The following is a 17,143-nucleotide window of genomic DNA, read 5'->3' as shown; positions in this document are numbered from 1 at the left end:
AATTCTGCTTTTTGAGTTTTGGGGGAAGCTCTGTCCTGTTCTTTGCTGTGGCTGCACCGTGTTTCAGTCTCTTTCCTGGGAGCCACCTCTAAGGGGTGTGAGGAGGCCCTGTGCGCCGCGTTCACACATCACTGGATCTTCAGCACCACTGCCGTGCTCACACAGAGATGCTCCTGAGCCCTGGCTGAATGATGATGAACAGATACAGAGGGAAGGGTGAGTGGGTGAAGGGGAGACGGTGTTTCCAGAATATCGAGGTCAAGGTGGCTATGATGGCAAAGCTCCAGCGCATCTGCCTGAGGGCTGAGGCCACACACACTGGGAGGGGAAGGCGCTGAGCAGCCTCTTCAAGCTCATGGCTCAGAACTGCAGCCCCAGTGGGGAGGCGAGGGTCCAGGCAGGGACCAGGGGCCAGACAGGGAGGGGCTCTGCCCCCAGGAACTCAGGGCCTCCCTGTGCCCCCAGGGAGCTGCCTCCCACATCTCTGCCTCTCCCAGGTCACCACTCTGGGGCAGGTCCCTGCTGGGCCTCCCCAAGTGTCCCTAGGAAAGAGAGACAGAAGAGCCTGGGCAGCAGTGGGTCCTCCCATGGCCACTGTCCCCTCCTCTCCATCATGTTTACTTTTCTATGGGTTTTCAAGATGGAAGGGAATCTAATTTCTTCATCTCTGGGAGTAATACACTTCAGAGCTGTCTTCATGTCAGCACTGTCGCTGAGAAGGGCTCAGGGCTCCGTGTAAGGGAATCATGACTCTTTTACAGTATGATGACCACGTGTCAAAGATGTTACTCGGGGGACTTCCCTGGTGGTCCAGTGGTTAAGGATCCGCCTTGCAATGCAGGGAATGCAAGTTCTATTCCTGGTCAGGGAACAAAGATCTCACATGCTGAGGGCAAGGAGATCACACCAGTCAATCCTAAAGGAAATCAACCCTGAATATTTCCTGGAAGGACTGCTGCTGAAGATGAAGCTCCAATACTTGGACCACCTGATGTGAAGAGCCAACTCATTGGAAAAGACTCTGATGCTGGAAAAGATTGAGGGCAGGGGACAAGGGGGTGACAGAGGATGAGATGGTTGGATGGCATCACTGACTCGATCGACATAAGCTGTAGCAGGTTCCAAGAGATGGTGACGGACAGGGAAGCCTGGCGTGCTGCAGTCCATGGGGTCGCAAAGAGTCAGGCATGACTTAGCAGCAACTGAACAAAAATACACCAAGATGCAACTAAGACCCAACACAGCCAAACAAATAAATAATAAATAAATAAACAAAAGAAACAAAAAATTTCTCAAAAAAAGAGAGATGTCATTCATTAGTTAAGGAGGGGTCAGCTGCATGTTATAGATGAGATTCAGACAAGGCTTCAAAGGACTAGCAGTCAACAGGAGGATGACAGACAGACAGAGGCAGAGCTGCTTGACTGGGTCCCCTACGTGCAACCCACGTGCATCTTCATAAAATTGAAGGCTCGGCGTATTATCTGTTTTCTAGAGTTTACAGAACTGGTAAGTGGCTCCAAGGAGCCAGAAGCCAGAGCTCACTCTCAGGGCCTCCAGAAGACTCCTTGTTTCCCACGGGAAACCTCATGTGGCCATGTCTATTGTCCCCTGAGGCCCCCCCTACCCCCACCAAGGGCTCCTGAGAGCAGAGACCAGCACTCACTCGGCATCCATCGGGTGTGGCCCAGGCTGGGCCATCTGGAGATACCTGGAGAAATGGGTGCATCCTGGCCTGTTCCAGTCTCCTCTCCCCACGGCCCTCATCTCACCAGGAGGGAAACTCAAGTCCTGTGGATGGCCTGCAAGGCACCTGCTCCCTGGGCCCCACCTCATCCCCTCCCCAACTCCACCCCAAGCACAGGACACCACCCCCACCCAGGGCTCCCCATCAGGCTGGGCTCCCTCCAGCCTCAGGCCTTTTGCACCTCCCTTCCCAGTGTCCTCCACACTCATCTCTAGCTGGTCTTCAGGGCTGACCCCCTCTAGTAACGGCTTCTCAGTAGCCCTTCCGTGACCACACCATTTAAGATCTAAAGAACCATCTTGCTCACTGACCCCCACACCCTCACCTCTTGCCTTGGAGAGACTACCTATTGGACTCATGGGTGTGCTTCTCATTTCTTCCTCAGTGGACAGCAAGCTCTGTCCCGGGAAGATGTTTGTTTGTTTTTATCTTCTCATGCCCAGAACCTGGAGAAGTGCACAGAACAAACACTTGAATAAATGAATAAATAATCAATGACAAAAGTTCATTGTTAATAAAAAGTAACGTTGTTATTACTGCTTTTAAATATATATTAATATGTATAATATATAAATATATGTTAAATATATAATTAATATAAATATTTATTTATTTATTTATTTGGCTGCACCAGCTATTAGTTGAGGTATGTGAGGTCTAGTTCTCTGACCAGGGATTGAACCCAGGCCCCCTTCATTGGGAGCACAGCGTCTTCGCCACTGGACCACTAGGGAAGCCCCTGTTATTACTACTGGTACAAAGAATGCCAGTTGCTAACTATGATCAAAGTGTTACGACCACTTCATCAGATGAAGTGTTACCATCACTTCATCTCACACATTATTTTCATCAAAGGTCTTTGAAAACAAGGTCTGGGAAACCAGAGCGCTGTTTCCCGTGACGGGCTTCGTCTGCCACCTAGCAGCAATCTTAGGTAACTGCAAGCCTCACAAGGCCACGTAAGACAGGTGGTTCAGGCAGAAGTGTCCAGTCCGCTGTCCGCAAATCCATTAAAAAAAAAAAAAATCTGTATTGGCATTTCTGATGAGAATTCGAGCTGGCACAAGCCTCCTGGAGGGAAATTTGGCAATACCTAACAAAACTACACCTGGGCTTTCCTTTCTCTCCCACTAAGGTCATTCCTAGAAATCTACCCTAAAGTTATGTCTCCAACAACACAAAAACAGGTATGCACAAAGTGATTCACTGCATTATCATTTGTCATTTCAAACTTCTGGAAACTACCTGAAGATTTTCATGGAAGACGGAGGCTGAACAAACATGATGGAGCACTCTGCAGCGGGGGAAAAAAGCATGAGAAAGACCCTCTCAAAGCCAATAAGAAGGGATTTTCAAGGACTTTCTGTTAAATGGAGAAAGCAAAGCCCCAAAGAATATAGAACGCTTGCTCTTCTTCACATCAGAAAGAAGGAGCATAAGAAAATAAATGTGTATCTGTTCATTTGCGCAACAGAAATGCAGGAAGGATAAGACAGAAAGCAACGAGGCTGATCACAGCCCTACAGGGCTTTGTGGAGGGGAAGAGGGCATGGGATTCGGGTGGCAGGGATGAGAAAGAGAGGCAGTTCTCTGGGTGCATCTTTTTTTCTAAATCTTTGACTCTCAGTGAAGGCCAAACCCTACACTTCTCATGTGAACCAGCAGCCATAATCCTGGACATCTAAACCAGAGAAATGAAAGTGTGTGTTCACATAGAAACCTGCACACAATTCTTCATAGCAGTCCTGTTATCATAAGCGAAAACTACAAAAAGACTAAAATGTGCCCCTACAAGCGGATGGTTCAACAGACTCAGCAGCAGACAGGCATGAATTGTTGGCATATGACACCACCTGGATGTATCTGAAGGGCTGTAAGGAGTGAAAGAGGCCAACCTCAAGGGTAACACACTGTGTGATTTCATTCGCATAACATTGTCGTAGAGATGGAAACGGATTGGTGGTTGCCAGGGGTCAGGGGAGGTGGGGAAGGCTGTTGACAGTCTCTGCCAGGATAGTGTGGTTGGGGTAGGGTGGGTCCAGGCTTCCACACCAGGGACAGAACAACACAGACTCTCCCCACACACTGTTGCAACATCTGTCTTCTGGTTCTGTGATTGTTCTCAAGTTGCATAAGATGCAACCACTGGGGAATCCAGGTGAAGGGTCTAAAAAGATACTCTGTTACCTTTGCAACTTCCTGTGACTCTACAATTATTTCAAATTAAATGCTCAATAACGTGATTATGGTCAAATGAACATGTCAGGGCAGGGGGAGGCTTGGTCCCTGGGCCAATAGTTTGTAACTTCTAGTTTCAAGGAGCAGGACAGTCCTATTCTTGATCCCCTGCCATTATTCCTTTGGTCCCATTCCCCTAGTTCAGAAGCCAGGGACTAGGTCAGAGGGAGTGTGGACTTGTCCTCCAAGGCATTGGGAACAACAATGGTGTTCAGCAATTGGGAACAGAAAGATGGGGTGTGTGCGTTACTGATTTTCTACTGCTGTGTCATAAACTATCACAAACTTGGTGGCTTCAAGCAACACACATTTATTCTCCTACAGTTTCTGTGGACCGAGAGTCTGTTCCGGTGGGTGGGCTCCTCTGTGAGGGTCTCACACGACAGGGGTCCCCTCTGACACGGGGGGCTCTTCCAGATCATGTCCTTGCAGCTGTGTGACTGAGACTCTGGGCTTCTTTTCTAGCTGTCGACTGGGGACTGTTCTCAGATCCTAGAGGATGCTCTCACATCTCTGCCTCATGACCCACCACCTCTGGCAGTGGTCTTTTCAGGCCGCCAGGAGAGGGTCTTGGCTACGAATTCTGCCAACCCTCCAAGTGAATCTCCTCTGACGGAGACAGGAGGTGTAGGTGACTACAACCATCTGGTGGCTTCGAGCTGCTGAGTCACTGCAGAGTGCAGAAACCCTGGGGTTTCAGCTGACACTCAAACAGCAGAGGTGAGCGGCTTTGTGGGGCTCTCACTCCTTGATCTGTATCTATTACATTTTTGTATGAAAATAATGCATGAAATAGACTGGAGCGAGGAAAACACTATTTTCTAGGCAACACCGGGGTCTGCAAAGCTTTGTGTTAGTCAAGGCAAAGACTCGGGACACTCTTTTATGGAAACTGTTAAATCCACTTGAACAGCAGATTTTGTTCTAATTATATCCCAGATCAACTTCCTATAAGAAATTTTGATGTTTTGCTCTTTCATAGGATTCCCATCATTAGCTGGGACAAAACAACACAAAAATGATACGAAATTACATTTTTGCTTATCAGACCAAGAGGGGATGTTTGTGAAGGTTATTGAATATATCAGATCCCAGTGAACATATCTTCTGTTTGTTAACATATAAATTAGGACTTTCCTGGTGGCTTGGATGGTAAAGAATCTGCCTGCAAAGCAGAAGACCCAGGTTTGATCCCTGGGTCAGGAAGATCGCCTGGTGAAGGGAATGGCAATCCACTCCAGTATTCTTGCCTGGAGAATTCCATGGACAGAGGACCCTGGCGGGCTCTAGTTCATGGGGTCGCAAAGAGTTGGACATGACTGAGCAAGATTAGTATAAACTAGGATCAACAAACTTTTCCTGTGAAGAGCTAGTTAGTAAATATTTTCAGCTCTGTGGGTCATAATGGTTTCTGTGCAGTAATTCAACTCTGCCACAGAGCACAAAAGTCACCAGAGGCAACATGTAAATGATAGTGTGGCTCTGTTTCAATAAAAATTTATCTACGGTCACTGAAATTCGAGTTTCATGTAACTTTCATATCATGAAATATGATTCATCAGTTGATATTTTTTCAACCATTTAAAAATATAAAATCCATTACTGGACTTCCCCGATGGTCCAAGTGGTTAATACTCCACACTTCCACTGTGGGTGGAATGGGCTCTATCCCTGATCAGGGAACTAAGGCCTTGCCTGCCACATGGCGTGGCCAAAAATATTAAAATTAAAAATTAAAAAACCACGGTTAGTTCCAGGGCTGTTCAAAAACAGGCAGAAGCTGATTTGACCTGTGAGTCGTGATTTGGCAACCTTTTGATTATCTCCATTCTAATCTAAAATATACCCCATGTTGACATCACAGGTTAAAACCAAAGTCTTTTTTCCTTATCTGCATTTCTTCAGAATGTGCTGGGAAAATAACTTTTGCTTGAAAACACGCAGAAAGAGTACAGGAGGCACTGAGGAGACATCTCAACTCCTTCCAGTTTTTTTTTTTTTTTCTTTTTTAAAAATATTCTGAAAGCTGAAATTGAGACAAAAAGCAAAGGGTTCAGGGATCACTTTTCAAAGACAGGGTGACAATGATGAGAGGGGAAGAGGTGGGAGGTCTAACCTGAGGTCTCTCAGACACTGTGTGGGACTCGTCTTGAAGATGCTGCTCGAACCATGAGGATTAACTCTTTTTAGCCAGATGGAAGGCAATGGAGGTTCAAGCACACTTAAATTAGGTGTGAAGTGGAAATAAGGGAACTTCCAGAGCGGACGTCTCTGCCTAGGCCTGCATCTGCTCGTCCTAAAACTATCAGGGTGGCCTTTATGAGGCGTCATGAGATAATAGAACAGCCCAGAGAAAGTGTAGTTTCCATTAGCCATACGAACATGCCGAAATACCCATATTTTATTTTTATTATTTGTTTTTTTTGGCACACTGCAAGGCATGTGGGATCTTAGTTCCCCAACCAGGGATCAAAACTTCATCCCCTGCTATGGAAGCCTGGAGTCTTAAACACTGGGCTAGCTGCCAGAGAAGTTCCCCAAATATCCATACTTTAAACAAGTATTATAAAGAACATTCAGGAGACATAAGAGACGTAGGTTTGATCTCTGTTGGGAAGATCCTCTGGAGGAGGCATGGCAATCCACTCCGGTATTCTCGTCTGGGAAATCCCGGACAGAGTGGTCCATGGGGTCGCAAAGGATCGGAAATGACTGAAGCGACTTAGCACTCACAAAGAATGCTAACCCTGACTGCTTTGGAAGCTCCTGATTAGCTTGTCTATATCCAAATGACATTAGAAACGTGGTTTGAGTTTCCATTTTTCTTAATCCATTTAGATACATGTAACTGTCAGTTTTGTGTAGAAAAAGTCAATATGTTAGACCCACAAGATAGAATGAATAAGTTTCTGAAGGTAAGAAAATGAAGTGAGGGACTTCCCTAATGGTCCAGTGGCTAAGATTACACACTCCCAATGCAGGGAGCCCAGGTCAGGGAACTGGATCCCACAGGTCGCAACTATGACCAGGAGCAGCTAAATAAATAAACATAAAAAAAAAAAAGTGAATCCACCATCCTCCGGGCACACATACCTCCTAACTCAATCATTTTATAATTTTAAACCTATAATTAAAGTTGTCCTTTGTAATGTAGTAAATTAGAGAAAAAATGGTTCTGCCCTTTCCAAAAATAGCTACTATAAAGATAAGTTATTACAGAAATAATATTAGCATCTTATCCCAAAATCTCCCAAGCCTTATTCTACAAAGGTCATGGCCCAGTGGCCAAGCTTGTCACTGTCCTCACGCTTCTCACCACCCTCAGCTCTAGAGAAGGTAAGAAACACAAAAACAGTAACTGCAATGGCTTCTGGCCTCACGTTTTTTTTTTCCAGTTTAAAGAAAAAATGAGAAAGGAAAAAGGTCACAAATACGAGAATTGCTTTTCTTCACAACAGTTTTATAGTTTGGATACAGTTTGTCAGTACCCAACTTCTCCTCTCCTACTTGGACACACAAACCCACTCAATCGACAGAGTCTTCTTCGCCCCAAACCTCATATATTGTAACTTTATGCTGTGGATCTGCGTTCCCTAAGTTCTGAAGCCTGAAGTGACTGCTGGTTGCCATGCTGACTTTCAGATTCCGCACCCTGGACACAAATTCCACAAGGTCCATCTCGAGCTGGGTTAAGGTACTGAATGCATAGTTTTTGTTGGGTGAAGCGTTTTTCCTTCCTGGAGGGCGAAAGGTACAGCCCCGAAGGGTGGGAGGAGTCTGCACCTGTCAAGAAAGATATTCAGGGTGAATGATACCATTGACATTGCTGGTTTGTGTTGACGGAGTTCTAAGAGAGTTGGGCTCACCTGAGAGAAGTTGGCTCTAGCATTGATCTAGTCAAAGGACTGGCAAATGATGGCCAAATATGGCCTGCCAGCTGTTTTTGTTAATAAAGTTTTATTGGAACAGCCAGGCTCATTCATTTGCCGATAGTCTATGACTGCTTTCATGCTCAAAGGGCAGAGTTGAGTCCTTGCAACAGAGACAGAATGGGCTACAAAGCTGAAAATATCGACTATGTGGCCTTTTGCAGAAAGGTTTGCCAATCCCCTGCTCCCGTCAGTTTGGACACAGTATCCTGGAGCATTGGGTCTGCTGAAGAGGCAACAAGCCACCATATTTCTCTTCCCATCCCCTTCTCAGAGCTCTTCAGCCTCTTCATGGACAGGCTGTTACTTCTTTACACCTCTGACCCTTTACAACAGATCTTTTCCTTTACTTGGAATAATGATACCACTTCCATTCAGTTCAGCAACTGGTAATAATTCAGATGTCAGGGAAATGAAAAATCAGTGGCAGTGAATCTGGCTCTGTAAATAATTTTGACCTGAAACATGCCAAGTTCTTGAATCTATCCTCATTTGAAAAAAAAAAAAAAACAACTGATTTAACAGGATAAACTTTGAGCCAAGGTTTTAGTTGCCTAATAAACAAAAGGTGGCCTTCAACTATATGAGTCCCAACCTCTGTGAGTTCAGGCCTAGTTTTCTCTAAGGATATGTGGGGAAATGAGTTAACCAGCACACTCAGGACTGGGCGTAGATACTCCATATTCAAACTCGTTATACCTAAGTCTTGCCTGTAATAACGAGAGCATCTGTTTCTCTTGAGTCTGAGTTTTCTGAGATGGAATCAACGTGGATTAACAAAAGGAGCCACCCTTACCTTATTCTTTTCACCATCTCCTCGAAACTTCAGTATCATGTACAGCACAACAATAAAAGTGAGCCAGAGCCACTTGCTCCCAAGCCAGCTTTGGGTATGCTCTGGTAGATTCTGCCGAATTCTAAAGTGCCCTCCGCAGGGGACCTTCCCCTGGGTTTCTTTGGGTTTCTCTCTCAGAGAAGAAAACATAAAGGCATAGCCGCAGGAGAGACACAGAGGCAAGAACAAGCACCATTTCAGAGACTGCATGGTGAGCAGAGATGGCACAGGACGTGGCTCACAGTGGGCTGGTGTGCCCTTGCACCTGGAGACAGGGGACCAGGCAGGGCTGGGTTGTTGGTGATGTCACAGAGGGCCCCCCAGCCAGAACCTGCTCTGGCCATTGTGATGACTTCAGGGCAGAGGATTAAGAGGCTTGAGGGGGTCGCCTGGGAGTAGGATTTAAAGGGAAATGGCATCATTTCCAGCAAGCAGTCGAAAAAGAGGTGGGGAGTGACAGAATGCCATCTCCCTGCCAGTGTATGCTTTCTGAGCCTGGTGCTCTACTGGGAGGGCGGGTCCATCTCCTATTTTTATTTTTGCATTTGTTGAATCCAGACACTGTGGTGAGCAGAGCAGACTCAAGGCATGTGCCCCCATGGAGCAGAAAGCTGAATGGGAAAGAAAGATATTAAACCAGAGGCTGCAAACTAGGAGCTCCTGATGTGTTTTGTGTGGCCTACACTGTTCTGAAAAATTATTGTATTCAGTCGCTAAGTCGTGTCTGACTCTTTGTGACCCCATGGACTGTAGCTTGCCAGGCTCTTCTGTCCATGGGATTCTCCAGGAAAGAATACTGCAGTGGGTTGCCATTTCCTCCTCGAGGGGATCTTCCCAACCCAGGGATCAAACCAAGTCTCCTGCATCTCTTGCTTTGGCTGGGGTATTTAAATGGGGGTGGGGGAGCTCCAATTTACAAAGGTCAGATTTCTGATTTCCTTGAAAAGTATGGAAGATCTGATAACACAGGGCCCCTCTCTGCTGGAGCCAAGTAGGAAACCGCCCCTCCGGTGGCTATGTTCTACTGTCCCCACCACTTCCTATTACCTCATATCCACACTCGCTGACATCATCTGAGTGTACAACGCCTGGCTTAATTAAGAGTATCATTTACTTCATTAAAATTGTGATAAGGGAATTAGGAAAGACCTCTTTTGCTTTTACTATTTATAAATTGAAGACAAATCAACATTTGAGCATTAGTTTTACATGACCAGTTATCAAATGGTCACAGTATGAAGTATGCAGTTGTTCATTAGCAAACTGTTTTGAGTTTTAGACTAATAAGTACTAATAGCGGAGATGAAAACTGAAGAAAAATGCCAATTTTAAGTTTGTGAATAGGCAATGGCACCCCACTCCAGTACTCTTGCCTGGAAAATCCCATGGATGGAGGAGCCTGGTGGGCTGCAGTCCATGGGGTCGATAAAAGTCAGACACGACTGAGCGACTTCACTTTCACTTTTCACTTTCATGCATTGGAGAAGGAAATGGCAACCCACTCCAGTGTTCTTGCCTGGAGAATCCCAGGGACGAGGGAGCCTGGTGGGCTGCCGTCTATTGGGTTGCTCAGAGTTGGACACGACTGAAGCAACTTAGCAGCAGCAGAAGCAGCAACAGCCTTAAAAAAGCTCCATCCTTTTAGGTGATCTTTTTTTCCTGTAAGTTCTCTGGAAAAACAATGGAGATTGGACATCTCGATTTCAAATGTAAATGAAAACTAATTTTTAATATTTAACTGTTATTGAAAAAAGTGAAAACATTAGTTTCTCAGTCATGTCTGACTCTTTGTGATCCCATGAGCTGTGGCCCATCAGGCTCCTCTGTCTATGGGATTCTCCAGGCAAGAATCCTGGAGTGGGTAGCCATTCCTTTCTCCAGGGGATCTTCCAGATCCAGGGTGAACTGTTATTACTGTGAAAAAACAAACTGTGATGAGGGAACTTCCCTGGTGGTCCAGTGGTTAGGACTCCAACGCAGGAGACACAGGTTCGATCCCTGATTGGGGAATGAAGATGCCGCAGGCTGAACAGCATGGCCAAAAAACAAAAAACTGTGGTAAGAAATGAGAGCTTTGAGAGTGCGAGGGGGTAGCTGGAGGTTAGTTCAGGCAGGCAGGTTTTCCTGAAGAAGACATCCGGGCAGAGTGTGAGGGATGATCAGTTGGCTGGATGAAGTGGGGGAGAGGCTGATATCCAGGCAGGTGTGGGGACGGTGAGGCGACAGGGGTGCCGCGGACAGGAGCCGCCGCCAGGAACACAACCAGGCCCATAGGCCACCGTGTTCAAAAACCACCAGCTTCTGAAAGTGACACAAAACAAAAAAATCCCAATCAGCGGAACACAGGGCTTGCAGCTGTTCCGCTGGGTCATGAGATTCACACATTTTCCTCAGAAAGAAGACTTCTACTGCTACAACCCAGGGTCCACGGTGTGTCTGCACTCAGCCTCTGACTGTGTTGAGCCCAGGGAAGTTCTGTGAGAGGATGTGAAATCAGAAGGGGAGACAGAGGAGAGTCGGACGTACCACACAGGCTGACGTGGGGATCACACTCCCCCTAGCTTCAGGGGCGGGGGGCTCCCGGGTAGAGAGCTTACAGGAGTGTGAGACCCCAGGCTTGATCAGAAATAGGCATGGTGATCGTAACTAGATGTCTGCATATAAATGTACATAAACGGTAATTTTCACGTTTCTTCTGGAAAAAGTCTGCAACAAAAATTCACTGATCTTGATATAATCTGATGAAAATGCATCTATATTCACGTATCCTGGGGTCCAACTCCTGACTGCTAAGGCAGAGGACAGGGTGTCAGAGCAGCCTGGCTTCAGCTCTCCAGCCCCTTCCCCTTCCCAACCCCAGGCTGCTCCCTCCCGCTTCCAACTTCCTCTCCCAGCTCCTTTGTCTGCTCTAAAAAAAATTGTATTTTCCTGAAGTATAGTTGATTTACAGTGTTGTGTTTCCTCTGCCTGCTTCTTAATGGAACTCCATGCCCCGGATCCCCTATAAAGAACCATCTCAGTAATATGCCCCTGTCTCCAGAAGGCAGGGCTCACAATCTTGAGGCTCCTGCCTTTAGAACAGTTTCATTAATTAATGACTTTAACACACTTTATGCATGAGACATACCAATTTTATATCCAGTTTTCCTTTTCATAATCTGCTGAGAAAGAATGTGGCATTGATGTGACGTCACAGAATTACTGTCACTAACAATGCAATGGTTCCAAGTTTCTCACTCAAATATTAGTGGAAGAAGGAAAACACAGAGATGAGAGAAAAAGCAGACTTTAGACTTAATTTTTGTACCAAATCATCAGGTGCGCAACTAAATCGCCTTTCTCATCACAGCGATGGAGCAAGGAAACCCCCTAAGTCCCCTGCTCTGGTGCAAAACGCTCCCTCCCACAGCCCTGCAGGCAGAATGTACTTGAAACTCAACTCGTCCTTTCTCAAGTTCAGTCTCACTTGGCTTATTTAATTAATTAACCATTGGCAGCAAAACCATGAAAATGTTAGTCAAAATGAGCTGACCACACACCCAGGAGGAACCTGGAGTCTTTAATTATTTTGAGCATAAATATGCAGCCAACGTGCTCTTAGGGCCGCGGGAAGGTCCAAGTGCACAGAGGGTGGAGGTCAGCGGGACAGGGTGACGGGCGAGGCCAGCGGGGTCACAGAGTCCCCACTGTGCCTTCCTACTCGAAGGCACCGTGCCTGGCTCCAGCTTTAAGGGGACGAGCAAGTGCACAGGCCCCAGCTGAGGCCGCACCGCTGGCCTCAGAAGCAGTAGGATGTGTGGGTGACCCAGTGGGCCGACTCCTCCTTGGAGCGCTTGGCGGAGCTGTGGGTGGTGAAGAGAGACTTGTAAGCTTCTGACTCTTCGCTGTCGGCGATGGACCTCTTAGCGGCTTTTCCAGAAGTGATCCCGTGTGCTGCTGGAAAAACGAGAAGCTTTCAACTCTGAGGCTGGGGCTGCAGACCATTCCAACCATCACATTCTTGAGAGGCCACCAAGCCCAGGAATTTCCCTCCTCCTTTCTGGGGAGGAATGCTGAAATACAGTATCTCAATCACCAAACCCAAAAAACAAACGAAGCTACTGTATGTAAATCTGTCATTTAAAATCACCTTAATCACTACTTGCACTGGCCCCAGCTTCAGGGATTGACGTACATGAGACCCTGAGGCCAGGGAGCTGGTATGTGGAGGGGTTTCTGGAACCCATGAACACTAGATGACTCACTCCTTACCTCATCCATCTGTCCTTCTCTTCTTTGTGAAATAAGTACTAGTGTCTCTAAATTCTGGACTAGCCACCAAACAGCTCCTGGCTGGGAGGCCAGAGGAGGGAGGCTGGCTCCAGTGCACAGAGAACCCAGCCTTGAAACGGGGAACGACCGAGTCAGGTCTTTGGTCTCTGCATCCCGTTCGCCTGGCCCTACGAGCAGGCTCCACAGGAAAACTGGACAACGGCATGTGTGAACACCCCCTTCAATCCTGACAGGTCTTCTGCTCCAAGGTGAATCAACCGTTTCTTAGTCACCCCCCAAGAGAGCTCAGGGAACCCCAAGAGAGACACGATCAGGATAAGCTAGAGTCTCCAGAGTCACCCCAGCAAACAGTGACACGACCACGCGGGTCTCCAGCTGTCTGAGTGGCGCACAGTCGTCCCAACTGGACCCACCTGCACTTTTGGGAGCCGAGTTGGTCTTCTTCTCTCGAGTGTCAAGGCTGGTTTCTTCGGGCTTCCCTGTTTTCATTTTTGATGGTCCTGGGGTTTCTGTGAAAAAACAAAGCAAAACAAAACCAAAGCAGGAACTTACTTAGCAAAACAGGCCTAGCGGCTTATTTTTGCTAAACAAGGACTTCTTTTTAGCATCTTACCTTCACTGATTTCTGATTTTGAGACAGACTCTGCCGCCTTAGGTTTCTTTGTTTTCTGTGAAAAGAAAGGGAGAGAGGACACGTGCTCCAATTCACTGATTTTTAGCGTCTGTGTGGCTGCCACTGGCCTGGGAGTCCAACTTGAGGCCGACACAGTCACCTAGGGCAGGGCTCCCTCTGAAGGCGACTCTGACCCTCAGCCCTGCACCTTGGTCCTGCCTAGGTGTTTCTGGCTGCACACTTATGCCTCACGCAGTACACATCTAGAGGGATCTGCTCAGCTGTACAGTTATATTCCAAAACCACATCCTCAGACAATTTCAACGAGGAAGACAAGTTTCGGTGAGAACAGTCCGTTTTAATAGTGACCACCACACACATAAGAGCAGTTAGCTGGATAATAACATAAAATCCAGACAGGATAACCATGGACTGAGTCCTAACCTTTTCAGGAAGACCTCTTCAAAGTGGTCAAAATGTTCTGACATTTGTGTATTTAACTGTAAGGACTTGAGGCCTGTACTAAAGAGCACTTTAGCCGATTCTCAACTGTGGATTACTTCTGTTAGAATTCTGTTGCTCATAATAGTTAAAGTTAAGCTGGTCAGCAAAAAGTTAAGAAATGAAACTTCTAAAAACCACACAGCTGGGCTTCCCTGCTGGCTCAGTAGTAAAGAACACACCTAACAATGCGAGAGACACAAGTTCGATCCCTGAACTGAGAAGATCCCACAAGCCGAGGAGCAACTAAGTCCGTGTTGCTACTCAACTACTGAAGCTCGCATACCCTAGAAGCCATGCTCTGCAACAAGAGAAGCCACCACAATGAGAAGCCCATGCATCACAACTAGAGAAAGCCCACGCAGCAATGAAGACCCAGTGCAGCCATAAACAAATAAACATTAAGAGAAAAAGAATATTAAAAACCACACAGCTGATTCAATCATAGGATAAACAGGACTCTTCACTGAGGGAATTTACTCTCATCATGACATTTCCTTCAGTATGCAAAAGGCGGCGCTACAGATACACAGCCTAACCCTTTCAGGAGGCTCCCATACCTAGAAAACATCCCACCTCTAGAAAACATCAGAGACCCTGCTCAGGCAGTGGCCTCTTGGTCTTGTAATATATATATACGCCTTGTGATTTGTAACATCTGTACAAAACACAATGTCCTGTTCATTTCACACAGGCAAGACATGCATTCAACTCTGAGGGTAACACATCGTGGTTCAAAAATAATACAGAAAAGTGACTTCTAAGCCCTCCACTCACAGATAAGGTTATGATGTTTGAAAAGCATGGGCAGTGGGGCATTAGAAAGGAAATGCTATGTCCTATTCCTAGCTGTGGGTATATTTGGGAAATATTTTGGTTTCCCGGCAGCCGTCTCTAAGAGGCATTCCCAGAAGCTCCAGGAAGGACCCTGAGGAGACAGGCAGGTTAGCTCCGCTGGGCTTTCAACAACTTGGCGGAAGCCTGGGACACAGGAGACAACTAAGGTAAGAGGGCTACGACCACACCACCATCTCTACTAAAGCTTCCTTCAAAACACAATCTCCCCTTCCGTGCTTTTTAAAAACTGGACTTGATTGGTAGCAGCAATCAAGGACAAGCAGATCCTTTTTGGTAAATGTCCTCTGTCAAAAACATCTCAAACTTTTTCTTTTTTTGCTCATTTGATAATGAGATCACAGCTATTTAGAAAACCAACTTGAAATGAACACATTTATAGATTTAATTGCTCCTAAACCTAAAGTCACCCCTTTAAAACACAGAGTGGCTCTTTATCCTCATGAATGTTGTAATAACCCATACAAGACCACTTCGAGGAACACTTCGATTGGCATTTGATCACATAAGCTGGGCACAATTTCCTGTACTACAGAATAATTCACACAAATTATTTATTTTCTACCTAAGTGAGACAATAAGAGAAGAAAACCCAAATGGTTTAGCTCTTTCTGAGAATTCTGGACACGTAAGACCAATACCACATTCTCAAGCATCAGGCTTTTAAAGCCCCATGAACATGAATTACATATTATTTGAGAGTGATACAATCCTGCACTTTCCTCTATTATGATTTTTAAAAAAGAATAACCTGAAAAATCTTTAATTATGACATCACTGGTAGATGTACTCCAACTGCATAAAAACAGGCAGGCTATTTTTTCTTCCCCACTATTTTATGTCCTCAATTTTCTAGTATTTTAGGCATTCTTTTGCCTTAGTTCTGAAGACATGAAGTTTCTCCCACATTTAAACTAAACCTAACTTTTTTTTTTAAGAATGTAAAAAGACCATAGCTATCACCTTAAGTACTCAAGAAATAACAAAATTCACTGCTGGATACAGAATCGATGGCATATTGAACACATTTCTTAGCTGATCAATTGTTTTGAGCCTGGGGCACAAAACAAAGCCTGCACCCTGACACCCCAACCCAGAGCATTGCCTGCAGTTGATGCTCACTGAGGTGCCACTCAAAACAGGTGGGCGGGAAGAGAGTCCAAGCCATGGCTCCAGTGGTGGGAAGGCTATTCTCTGCTCTCCTGCCCGTGCTCTTCCCCTGCGGGTGGGCCAACCACTCCTCCCTCCACACTGAAGAGGAAGCTGAGTGCAGAGCAGACCATGGAGCCCGAGCTCCGAGGAATCTTCTAGAGCCCACGTTCTTCTAGGTCATAAAAGCCACCTCCATCACTGCAAACCCTGAGGGCGCTGCCAGCAGTGTGGTTGTGGGGTTGCAACAGGCTCCCGAGCAGGGGCCATAGCTGGGCAGGACCTACTTTTGCCCAGACTCAGAGGCTAAGGGCAAAGCCCAGGACGCGGTACCTTCCCCAGCTTGGCTCGCAGCCGCCTCTCCTCCATCCTGCTCTTCAGTACTTCCACGTCTTCCTTGGTGCCATTGAGCACGATGACGTCATCCTCCTGGAAGGCAGCCCCACACTGGAGAGGAGAGAGGAGAGAGGAGACAGGTCCCGTGAGCACGCGGACAGCAGCGACCCCAGGTCCTGGCTCTCAGCCCAGCCACTGGGCCTCCTGTTGTTTTCCCGCTTGCACCTTGGCTTGATCCGCTGTGGAGGTCCCGCCCTGCTTGGGGAAGTTTCCGGGCATGGTTAGTCCAACAGGCCTGCCTACAAGACTGGCCTTGGCTGGTGTCTGGGAACGTACATTTCTGGAGGGTTCTTCCCATTTCCAAACTGTGCTGGGCTTCTGCTTACAGTCCCCACCCCCGCCACTGGACCCAACCTCTGGGTGCACAGACCCAAGCACGGGGTGGGCATTTAGGAGATGCCTGTTAAGGACTCACCAGCAGTACTTACTGAGCACCTACTGCTGCCTCATCTCATGATGACAGACTTAATACGAGCCCATGAGGCTCACACACAGCTGAGCCAAGGCTAGAAGGGAAGAGACCAGGGGATCTCACATTCCAGACAGAGGTCTGTGACCTTGACCTCAGAGCAGCACCTCCTGGGGGATCCCTGGGACCCACCTTCAGT

General features: G+C 46.8%; 2 protein-coding genes across 3 annotated transcripts in view; both read right to left on the bottom strand.

Moving 5' to 3' along the window:
- Nucleotides 1-7,424: 7,424 nt before the first annotated feature.
- On the bottom strand, nt 7,425-9,004 carry LOC147360502 (protein FAM209-like). The gene is made up of 2 exons (XM_086332691.1): nt 8,711-9,004; nt 7,425-7,768 (listed from the first exon to the last, which is right to left on the bottom strand). The coding sequence occupies exons 1-2, from the start codon at nt 8,957-8,959 to the stop codon at nt 7,511-7,513; spliced, it is 507 nt and encodes a 168-aa protein (XP_086188817.1). The 5' UTR covers nt 8,960-9,004; the 3' UTR covers nt 7,425-7,510.
- A 3,268-nt stretch (nt 9,005-12,272) lies between these two features.
- Nucleotides 12,273-17,143, bottom strand: part of RTF2 (replication termination factor 2) — a 43,306-nt gene continuing 38,435 nt past the window's right edge. The window contains exons 6-9 of one of the 2 annotated variants that reach the window (XM_086332688.1): nt 16,473-16,586; nt 13,635-13,689; nt 13,435-13,530; nt 12,273-12,685 (exon numbers count right to left, since the gene is read on the bottom strand). In XM_086332688.1, the coding sequence (XP_086188814.1) occupies nt 12,528-12,685; nt 13,435-13,530; nt 13,635-13,689; nt 16,473-16,586 (423 nt within the window). In that variant the 3' untranslated portion in view covers nt 12,273-12,527. The remainder of the gene's footprint in view (nt 12,686-13,434; nt 13,531-13,634; nt 13,690-16,472; nt 16,587-17,143) is intronic. The other variant, XM_086332689.1, reaches the window with a different exon arrangement.

This window comes from Bos grunniens, chromosome 13, assembly GCF_055505025.1.
Source record: "Bos grunniens cultivar Pamir isolate PY7600 chromosome 13, Bosgru_T2T1.0, whole genome shotgun sequence".
Taxonomy (NCBI): domain Eukaryota; kingdom Metazoa; phylum Chordata; class Mammalia; order Artiodactyla; family Bovidae; genus Bos; species Bos grunniens.
The sequence above is the reverse complement of the archived record's forward strand: the minus strand, read 5'-3'. Positions and strand labels throughout refer to the sequence as shown.